The sequence below is a fragment of the Stegastes partitus genome, unplaced genomic scaffold (assembly GCF_000690725.1).
Source record: "Stegastes partitus isolate 25-593 unplaced genomic scaffold, Stegastes_partitus-1.0.2 Scaffold21, whole genome shotgun sequence".
In the NCBI taxonomy this organism is placed as follows: Eukaryota; Metazoa; Chordata; class Actinopteri; family Pomacentridae; genus Stegastes; species Stegastes partitus.
The window spans coordinates 1,143,039-1,154,678 of record NW_007577752.1 but is presented as its reverse complement, the minus strand read 5'-3'; the positions used below and the strand labels follow the sequence as shown (position 1 = coordinate 1,154,678).

Genomic DNA, 11,640 nt, shown 5'->3' with positions numbered 1-11,640 from the left:
CTTGAAGCCAAAATTTTATTGATGCTGGAGTCAGCGGAATGTTGCCAGATCAAATCACAATAAGATTAAAATAACTTCAGTACATCTGAGGAAAACAAAAATACAGTGTTTTTGTTGCTGTTGTTGTTTAAAAAAAAAAAAAAAAAAAGCCACAATGTGGAAGCTCATTTCTGCCTGAAAACACAAATGATGAAAAGTGATAAAAAACACTAAAGACTTCTTTACTTTTTAAACAAGAACATGATCTTTTCCTGAAAACTGACTGACCTGTCCCTGACTGTGGATAATGCAGGTTTTTGCCACCATCAGAACCATAAAATACAAAAACAAAAGCAGAAATTATGTCATGACAAGTATGGCAGCATTTTGAACCATAGATGCTGTAACATCACCAAATAAATTATGTCATCATTGAAGACACTGAAGAGGGGGGGCAGGAGACACCCTGGACAGGTCACCAGTCTATCGCAGGGCTACACTTAGAGACAGACAACCAAGCACACTCACATTCACACCTACGGACAATTTAGAATCATCAATTAACCTCAGCACGTTTTTGGACCTTGTGGGAGGAAGCCAGAGAACCCGGAGAGAACCCATGCTGCACGGGGAGAACATGCAAACTCCACACAGAAAGATCCCGGTGCCCCCACCGGGACGCGAACCAGCAACCTTCTTGCTGCGAGGCAAATATATATATATATAAATATTTCATTAGAATATTTGTATAGAATTTTTAAAAATACATTTGTATTTTCTTTTTTTTTAAACGTTTTCTATCAAAATTTGTTTGACAATAAAAGAGATATTTTGTCGTTGGCTATTAAATTGTCAGTTATAAATCTTGTTAGATTTTCTCACAGTATCTGTTCATTTGGCTTGTGCCATGTTGTAGTTTAGATTTACAGTTTGTGTTGTTGATTTGACTTGCACGACCCTTATGATTACTATTATAAAAAATGTTTATATGCTTCAGCTAATACAGATGGAATTAGTTATTGCTTGAACAGGGAGAACGGATGACGTTTAATGATACAATCTTTTTTAAAACTTTGTGAACTGGAGGATATGACTTCATTATACTGGAAAAAAAAACATCATTTCGGTAGCATTAAGTTTCTGTCAAAAACATATTTACTGTTGCAAATCAAATGCATATAACGTCTTGGACACAGGGACGCTGTAATGTGATAGCTTCTTGTCATTTTATACTTCCACACATTCATTATTTCCTCTTTGCCCGGCAGGAATGGGCTTCCATATTTTCAGTCTTTGAAGAATAACACAAATGTCCATAGATGGCAGCAGGACTACAGTTACAGTGTTAAGAGTAAAACCAGCACAATAGACTTAGTCAGGCCTGACCTTTGAGTGACCTCTGTGTAGGAGGGGGCAGAGACAGAAAAGAGATATATAGGAGCAGGAGAGCAAAGAAAGAAGGAGCACAGATAGACTGAGGGGAAAACAGGGAGAGAGAGAGAGAAAACAGAGAGGAGAGGTGTGAGAGAGTAAAAGAGCTGCTGGCACTCAGACAGAGAGAGCAGAGGGGGGCGCTTGTTTTCCCCCCTCGGTCCTGTGCTTCCATCCTGCCTCGACTATAAGGAGTATTTAGTGTGCCGACGCTAACCCAGATACCAGACACAACACAGCCACAGAGCCAGCTGAGGACCTGACAGAGCACAGGCATGAACGACATCAAGCTGGCCCTGCTGGGGAGCCAGGGGGCTGGGAAATCAGGTGAGTGGCTGCAAGCGGTCTTTATTTCACATCGGAAAAAAAAAAAATCTTTCTATATTTAATCAAGGAAAAGTGTTCTAAACTACTATTATATTAGCCTGATTTACTGAATTTGATGTCTTCTGATTTTAGTGGGTTAGAAGAGAAAACATAGACACATCGCATTGCAGTCAACCTGCTCGTTTAAATGATTTGCTTTAAAGTAAACTTCAGTGATTCTCTACTTAAAGTCTGTTTCTAATATATCAGTTTGTTCTTTCCTTACTGACACTGTGCAAATTTTTGTCCTTGTTTAATTGATAAATCATTTGATTGATGTGTGTCACAGCATAGTAACAACTCCCAGTCACAAGTTTAAGGTGAAATGCTCCAGTATTTGATCTTGTCCCCTAAGATATTTATTTAACAATGACATAAACCAGAGAAAAGTTGCTCATCATCTCAGAAGCCGGCACTAGAAACTGATTAGTGTGTTTCCTTGAAAAATTATTTAAAGAATTATCTGCTACAAAAACTGATTAATGTTCTACCGAACAATTTATCAATAAATTGACCAATGATACTCGCTGATTGAGTAAACATGTTCAGCTTCAACTCAAATGAGTTATATTAGATTTAAGATCTTTGTTTGGATGTAATAACACACTCGCTCCTGAGCAGGGCTAAAAATATATAAAATCAGATTACCTGCAGTGAGACTCACAGGTTTGTCTTTGTTTGATCTCTTTCTACATATTTTCATTGTCTTCATGTCTTGATTGTTTTTTCTTTTACTGTTCTTGCAATGGAAAGCTGAGATTTATGGATAGATGTCTGGATTAAAAGTGTTGACGTGCTGGTAACTGAAAGTCTGAAATGTGAAACCAAAGAGAGTCAGAATGAGGCTGTTGCTCAGAGTTTTTGCAGGCTAACTTGCTAACTAGCTAACTTTAATTTCTAGCAAACTATCAACATGACAACTGACTTCTTATTTTGTGAACAATAAAAGCAAAAGTAACACCATTTTAAAATACAAAACCTCACTAAGTGGATGACTTCCTTATTATGTCAATATTTCTATAAACGTAGTTTGCGAACAAATTTTGAAGGCGCACTGAGCTAACAAACAGCTAATGCCGCATTCATGTCACAAGATTCAAATCGTAGCTATGAGCATCTGCGAAGGAAAAACTGATTTGTAATCCTGAGTTGTATATTTGGATTTTATAATACGGATACAATACCTCTTATTTGCTGACTAACGAACTGCAGACATGTCAACAAATTTGCCATAATGGCTGCAAATGCACCAACACGGGCAGTCACATCAAAATAAAATCTAGTATTTATGAACACAATCAATTCACCTCATTTAAAGGAATCACATGTTTGTTTGTACCTGGTCTCACTTGGTAATTAGGCAATTTAGTCTATTTATCTACATGACTAAAATAGCATTACTGGATTAGAATAATGTTTGTACACACCTAAATCAGAGCAGGGAGGTTTTCCATGTTCGTCTCGTTCTGCCAACATTGTGTAATTGCAGCATGAACTCCATGTTTTCAAGCAGCAGTGAAACTTTGGCTTTTTTCCACTGGGTTTTGTTTTTGTATTACATAACCAGACAAAAAACAAATGGATTATTGGTCCCATTCACTGAGGTTTAAATGAAATAATGAGATTATTCCTGCCTCCAGAGATTCTCTCTTGTTAAATTAAAACATCCGTCACAGAGCGCGTTTCAAGGTTGAAAACGGGAAAACACAATATATAGTTCAGTTATTGTTCAATCAGTCTTTCGAGTGCTTTCGTGTCAGCTGGGAAAGCTTGTGCGGAAACACTCAATTAAGGGATAACAGTGGTGTCGTCATTAGTGACCATGACACTGTCAATGATATCATTAGAAGGTTTTTACTCATTAGAACACAGCAAGAGTTGGAACAGCTCTTTATTAATGTTGTGGGAATCTGGATGAGCCATAATAAAGCAATAAAGGAGTAACAGTGTTTGTCTTTTGTGCTTTATTAAAGTGTAATAAAGGATAATAAAGTAGGGAAATGCAGAGCTTATACACCAGGGCTCAGAATCAAACAAGACAATATGAGTTATTGTAGCATTTGTCCTTCAAACATTATAGTCTCTGCTTCCTGTGCCAAAGTTAAAGGAACAAGAAAGCACCCAAGGCCCCCATAGAGAGCTACAGAAACAGAATACTATTAAATGTTTACTTAATGGTAAGTCCCCAGAAGTGATGGTTATATCACTGAAAAACAAAGTGTTTTTCAAATGAAACCACACCGTAATGACTCTGTTTATATGAGGAGGTTGTGCAAAAGAAAATTATGCCATCAACAAGCAGGCAGCCTTCATTTTTTTCCGTTTTGGCAAAAACATTAGCAACACATTTAGAAAACCTTGTATCCACCTTTTTGTATTCATTTGGATCAAGTAGGTTTTAACCTAAAGCGGCTTTTATCCAACAAAATAAGAGAGCTTCTGCAAAATATGCATATTTGCAGCTCTCCAGATTCCAGTGGTGGCGCTTTCACTGGATGCACAGAAAGCATTTGACCACGGAGAGAGGCCATACCTATTTTATATTCTTTCCAGATACGGTTTTGGTCCAAGGTGCTTACAGTGGATTAGAGCACTGTACCATGAACCTGTTTCATCGTTTTAAAGCAATGGCCTAATCCCAGCTCCTTTCCAGCTTTGGTGCTCCACAAGACAAGGCTATCCCTTGTCTCCATTACTGTTTGTCTTCACTTTAGAGCCACTAGCAGGCACAAATCCAGAGGGATAATACAGGTGTTTTGATTTGTGGTCACATTGTCAAACTAAAAATGCATGCACATGATATTTTGTTGACTTTGTTCAGTCCATTGCAGTCCTTACCAAACATTTGTAGAAATACTTTGAGACCTGCTTCTCAAATGGATTGAACAAGATCAAGCTTTGCTATGTTGTAATGACAGCTGATCATCTCAGTTTACCTGCCTAACTGTGACGTGAAAAATATCTGTTTCCTGAGTTGTCAGAAGATTTGACCACTTTATTTTTACAGGGCTTTCCGTGGTTTATGTGTCCATACCTGAAATGTGCTACGTCAGACACATTCCAGACCGTGTTTTTAAACTGTAACAAAAAATGCTGTTGAGGCATAAGATGGAGGAGTTATAGGACCCTTGTTGCTGCTCAGGGTTGTTGCATATATCAGTATTCAGTCTCTGAGGTGGTGGTTAAGTCTAACTGGCTCTGTACTGTATACAAGCTTCATAAAACAATGGGACGTCTCCATTCTCGCTGCCTGGCAGCGAAGCAGAGCTGTTACTGTGGAGATGCTGTAGCCTCTGGAGGCCGTATGTGCATGCCTGTGTCAATTTAATATGTCTCTCTGCTCTTTGCTGCTCTGCTTGTTGCTTTCGGTGCATGTCCTGTTAGTTTGCTCCCTGGATGTATCAGCCTCAGTGTGAAGATGGCCCTATAAGAGCTCCTGTTGAGCTAAAGTTCTATGCGTGGAATGTTCTGGGCCTTTATCTAGAACGCATGCATGAGTAACTTGCTGCACGTAACCATATTTGTGTGTCCCCATAGCCTAACTATAACCTCTTTAGAACCCCTCTGGAGGCCCACCATTAGCGACGAGCTTCCAGAGTTCAACATTTGAAACTTCAGCCTTTAATTGAAACTGATTGTCTGTGGGACTAAAACTGGAACAGTCAGTCAGTTTTATGTGTAGCTTGCACTTTAGAGGCAAAGCAGAGGGGGAAATATAACCATTCAGCTTGCCAAATATGCACATGGACCTTCCAGCAAAGCCATGCAGCCTCTTTCATGTGAGGCTACAGTTTCACCGCTCTGGTCCCAGAGACTGTTGGCACTGTGTTGTGCCTGCAGGGTCCCCCGCCAACCCACCGCCCCCCTACTGTTGCCACCTGTGACGGATGAGAGTGTAATGGTGCCATGATTCATTTTGTTGTTTTTCATTTCATCTGTTTCCTCCAGCTGTCCTCGTGCGGTTCCTGACCAGACGCTTCATTGGTGAATATGCCTCAGACACCAGTAAGTGTTTCCAGATTCGATGAAATGGTGTTTTGATGAGGGAATAGTTTTGGTTCTGGTGAACAGAGTTTATCTACAGACACCATGGATGTTGATGTTCAGTCACTTAAAGAGGTGCATAACTTTCAAGTGAGCACTATATTATCATGCTTGATGTTATTTATCAATATCATTGTCAGCATTACTTCTTTATTCTAGTGTTATTTTAGCTCACTTGTTTTATTTTCAGTAATGTATCACACTTATATCTTATTGCTATTCTGCTGTTCACTGCATTTCTTGTGATCTCATTTTGTTTTTTCTGAGTAGTATCTGGCATAAAAAAATCTTTTGGGATTATTAAAGTTTGATCTTATCTTATATAGTAAATAATGAATAAGTAGTTTATCTTGAATTAAGCTTGTTTGCTAAATGTTAACCATGAATAAGACGTTAAGACGTTTTACTCCAGTTTTTAATATCCATGGAAAGCTAAGCTAATTATCTCCTAAATTTATTCAATTTTAATGGACAGATGTGCCAATTAAATGCATCTCCTAAAACAGCCATGCCTTTGGTAGGATTCCCTCTTGACAATATTTGATATTTTCACATCTATAATATATTAGAATTCAAGATGATACAAAATCCAAATACAATGTACACGTTACAGACAAAACAAAAAAAGTTTGATGTTTAATTTTTCATACTAATCAAAACTGTTTATATTTATGGCTGTCTTTAATCTTCATCACAGACTCCCTGTACCATAAAAGGCTCTCAATCGATGGCAGGCAGCTGAACCTGGAGGTTTTTGACCCTTGCTCTCAGGTACAGCCCATCTCAAACACACTCAGTGAAGCTAACCCGCTGAAACTTGTTTTCAGAACTATTAGCAGAACTATATTAGAAAAGCAGAGCTGCAGCAGGAGCTTATTTTGAGCTCTATGATTTCCTCCTACATTTCATCAGGTGGTCTGGAAATCTACTCATAATGTTTTTTGGCCTGTACCTAATGCATGCATGGCCCTGAAAAGGAATAAATTAAGCCACTGAGAGACTGATGAGAGTTCTGTCTTTTCAAGAAAATACACTCAAAACACCCATTTAGAAAGTAAATTCTAAAGCGTAGCATTATCTTGTTGACTGATGATTGTCCTCAGTAAAAGGCCAGAACCTAACCAACATTCATTTCACCCTTTTCTATAATTATCAATATAAAATGTCTGCCGAAAAGTTTCACTTAACAACAGAAAAACACTGGCTGGTTTTCAGGCTGCTGATAAAGCTGCAGAACATGCCTGTGACCTTGAGTGAGCTGTGGTCATATATTTACTTCAGGCCGGCACGTGTGTGATCCGTACAGCACTTAAAGTTGGGAATCCAAAGGGTTTATTGGAGTATCCTGAGGCAATGTGTGCCAATGGCTGTCTCTTTGAAGAAAGGAGCCATATAACCTGCTTACTTCTCCGTCAACAAGACTAAAGACCTGAGAGGCCATTTACTACAGACTTAGTATTTTATTGGAATACCCCTAGGCTGAGCAGAACAAGAAGCACTCATTGTCTTTGTCAGTTTGACTCACTGTAACGTCGCTCTCTCATAAGGAACAGAGTCAATATCCTGCCCTTCTGACCTGGTCTGCATAAAGAAACTATGGAGTCAATAAAGAAAAAAGGATTTACAGTGCTCGAAAATGTCCCCAGGCCTCCTGTCCTTCTTCTGTTTGTGTCTCCACAAGGTCACAGATACTTGTGCAGTGCCTTGCTCTCACTCCTCACGTGTTACTAGCATCAAAGTTCCACATTGAAATGGCTTTAACTCTGCCAGTTATTAAAGCTAAAAGCACAATCATGAGCAAAAAGATTCTCTGTCTAAATCTCGCCATAATTTTTGTAGTTTACCACAGATGTGATGATGTCGTTGTCAAATGATCATTCATTTTTCAAGGTTTATTTGTAGTTGGAATTATCCAAGGAAACTGCAGACTTCATGTCTGAGTTATGCAGGTTTCTAAGCCAATGTTATCATACCTCTACCACAAAAGTATACAGCAAAACTCCTTTTCTGTCAAAACAGAGAAACAGTGTCTTATGTGTATGAAAGAAAATCTGCTTTAAGTGAAATAAAAATGCAAAGTGTTTGTAATTTTTCAACATAAGGCACCTCTACAAAATGCTGTAAAAATAAACATGCCAATATAAGATCCATTTCATTCTTTTTTATTGTTACTCACTGTTACAAAGCCGTAACTCACCTTTGACTTTGAATTGTAAGTACATAAACAAAAATATGCTTTCATATTTAATATCAAACTTTCAAGGGCTGTGAATTCATCTGTTAGACACTACACCATACACGAGGCCACAAAATGTACCATAATTGTGTATTTATATTTGCCATTTTTTGTTTTTTCCAAGATGTATCATATGAGTTAGTGAGTCAAATCAGTTCATATGATATTTTAACTAAGGGGTAAATTCAGTTTAATTTAATTAACTGAATGCTGACGGTGGCCAAAAATATCAAACAGTCTGTAGCTCACATTTATGAGTTAAAACATATGAAAAGACACAGTGTAAAGAACACTGACTTCAACTATTTCCCTCTTCCTGACTGTAAAAACAAATCAGAGAGTACATATACAGTGGAAATTGAATTAAATCGGGTCACTGTGATTCCAAAATAAAGGCATGTGCTCTTCTTGGCAGAGCTCAGAGGCCAGGTGTATACTGGAGGAGCCGGTGGACTGGGCAGATGGCTTTGTGGTGGTTTACAACATCAGCGACCGCACTTCCTTCATCAACGCCAAAAACATCCTGCAGCAGATTCGGGAGGCACGCATGGACAACTGCAAAGGGTCAGAAGCAACATAATGACACTGTTTGGTCTGAAAAAGCTGAGATGTGGCAAATGAGACTAACTGTTAGCCTGCTATGCTATCAGGCAGTTTCAAGTAACTTTGAGGTGTTCAAACAATGCAGGGATACATCAAATATATGTGAAATGAATTTTTGTTGTTACTAAAGTTTTGCAAGTGGCTTAGAGGCTGCAAGGGGCATACTATGGTACATTAGGTTTGAGGTTTAGATTTGATTGAAGTACAAACATGTCAAGAATATGCAACTGAAAATCTTTGCATTTGAAAAACAATCTTAGCTGTGAAGTAGAGACCCTATATGATTTAAAAATCTATTTTTGTAGGATTTTGAGTTTATTCAGTACACAACTTGGTTTCTTTAGTGTTTCCAAATGAATTCCGGAAATGGAATTCCAAATGAATGAAGTTCACTATAACAGATTCATTTCTAAATAGCCAACTGTTTGCTCAATATTAAAAACTTGTTTCTACTGACACCAAGTGGCCAAAAAATCAGTCATAGCAGACTTAAAGGTCCTACACTGTGTAAATTTTCAGCATGTTAATGAAAGTCTCACATGTCCTCAGAATGTAACTTTCAATTTTTTAAGTCAAAATACTGCAAAGAGGGTTCACTGTGACTGTATAACTCCTGGTCTAAACAGGCTTTTTCAATGTCTGTAGCTCTAAATACAGTTGAGTTTCTGCTGTCCACGACCCTTTCAGGAAGAAGACTCTCTCTGTGTCTGTAATGGACAGAGAGAAGCAAAACAGTTGACCGCTTGACAGCCGACATAGACTTTAATGAGTGTGTGAGACGAAGACTTTCTGTTTCTCCTAACTTTCTCTGTTAGCAAAAATGTTATTTTAATGGTGCATAGTAGTGCTTGGAAATGGCTCTGAAGTGCTCGCAGGTTATCATTTAGTCTCAGAATGTTGTGTTTCAGTCACTGTTTTATACTACATTTATACTACAACAGCAACAAAATAGAAAAAATGGATTTTCACCTTTAAACACTGAAGTCCCAAGAATTTCTTTACACCCACCATATAACCAGGACATTATGCAAACACTATAGGACACCACAACAACACAGAGTTGTTGCCCTACTTTCTTTGAAGCTGAACAGGGATCTTCATGCAGTTTTGAGTTTGAGGAATGCTCAGAGTCCTGACTGGCTCCAACAAACTCAAACTGATAAATGATTCATGATGACGAGCGAGGGATTCACTGCAAACCTACAGGCATCTAGTAAGTTTGGTGTGCGGAAAAATGGGCCATCCACATCCATCAAGCTGTCTAGACATGCGCCAAGGCATCCTAATAACATGGAGGGAAGAGGTGTGTCGCATAGCAACAGGTACTTGAGAAGAGTTGTAGATCCATTATTTGTCAAAATAGTAGATTATTTGTCAGTAAGTCAACTGCAACAAGCCTAAACAGCTGCTTTGCAATCAAGAGGATTTCGTTGTTTGCTGATATGAACCTAAAGAGTATTTTAAGGTTAAGATAAGAGCTCATGCGGGGGAAACAGCAGAAAAGAAGGAACGCAAACCCATGCACAGTATTAATAGCTAAACTAGAATACTGCATGTATCACGAGCATCTAAATTCTAAAAACTTGCAAACTTGGTAAAAAAAAAAAGGAGATGATAAAACTGAATGTGCAGCAGGATTTAAAATACAAGTAACTTTAAGCAGAGGGTAGTTTTCCAAAAAGCTACAAATTTTTATCTGCTCTACATCCACTGCATCTTGTTAGCCAACACTGGCCTGTCTGTGTTTCAGGGAGGTGGATGTTCCCGTGTGTCTGGTGGGTAACAAGCAGGACCTGTGCCACGTCCGGCAGGTGCGTGAGGACGAAGGCCGCTGCCTGGCTCAGGAGAACCGTTGTCACTTCCAGGAGGTGTCGGCAGCCGAGAGCTACCAGGACATCGCCAACCTCTTCACACAACTCATTCGGCAGGTGATGGAGCACTTGAAGTACCGAGCTGACCGTCGGCGCTACAGCGGCTCAAAGTCTATGGCCAAGCTCATCAACAATGTGTTTGGCAAGAGGAGGAAGTCAGTGTGAAGATCCAGGTGAAGCCAGCAGCTAATCAGCTGGATGGACTAGGGTGCTGTTTTTGGAATGGACCCATATTAAAGGGAAAGAGCCAAGATGTTACATGCTGGGTCAGAAAGCTGTTGAGTGAATAAGACAGTGTTGTGAACCCTGTGTTCATATTGTGAGCAACATGGAAGGTCAGTGGAAGGTTGGATGCTGTGTATGTTACAGTAGCAAGCTCATTTACATGCAAATATTTGCCTTGTGTACAACAAGTTTTGTATTTTGGTTGCTTTGGTTTTTGCCTTGGATTTGTAATTTTGAGACAGTTAAACAGCTAAAACACCTATAGAATGGACTAAGTAGGTAGTTGTCATCGAAACAAAGCAGAGGATTGTACTGCAAAGTAAGAATAATGGGTTAGTGTGGTATGCACTTGCTGAGTATCATGTTTATATGAAATTTAGAATTTCAGAGCTCTAATTTGCAGCTCACATATTACAAAAAGTGGCTGCACTTAGCATGTACTCAGTAGTAACATAAATGAATTAATTTATACTATTAATAGTTTTCTACTAGCATTCTGCTTCTGCATCATTTGCAGCTCTGTTCACCTTAAAAAATATGTTGCAACTGTTCGTTTTAACTGAAGTAGGCTGTACACTGACCATGCATCAAAAGTCTCCTTCCATAGGAATGTCCACAGAGCCTGGTGAAGAAAACCTGAGTTATCAAAGAAGGTATAACCTAATATCATGATACCCGTTATCGCTGCTTTGGGTTTTAGGTTTTGCTTAGCCAGCTAACACTAAGAAAGCTTGGCTATGTTAAACTTGCTTGTAGTACACCACTTAGGTTGTTCATGACTAAAGCAGGAGTTCCTCAAATATGGAAGCTTAACAAACACGGTGGCTGTCTATAGTTTTGCTTTTATTCAAATATTATTCTGATGTGTGTCAACCAGTTCTCCTC

General features: G+C 38.8%; 1 protein-coding gene across 1 annotated transcript; it reads left to right on the top strand.

Moving 5' to 3' along the window:
• The first annotated feature begins 1,685 nt into the window (after nt 1-1,685).
• Nucleotides 1,686-10,695, top strand: LOC103366614 (ras-related and estrogen-regulated growth inhibitor-like protein). The gene is made up of 5 exons (XM_008294386.1): nt 1,686-1,737; nt 5,725-5,781; nt 6,518-6,591; nt 8,472-8,620; nt 10,410-10,695. The coding sequence occupies exons 1-5, from the start codon at nt 1,686-1,688 to the stop codon at nt 10,693-10,695; spliced, it is 618 nt and encodes a 205-aa protein (XP_008292608.1).
• Nucleotides 10,696-11,640: the final 945 nt, after the last annotated feature.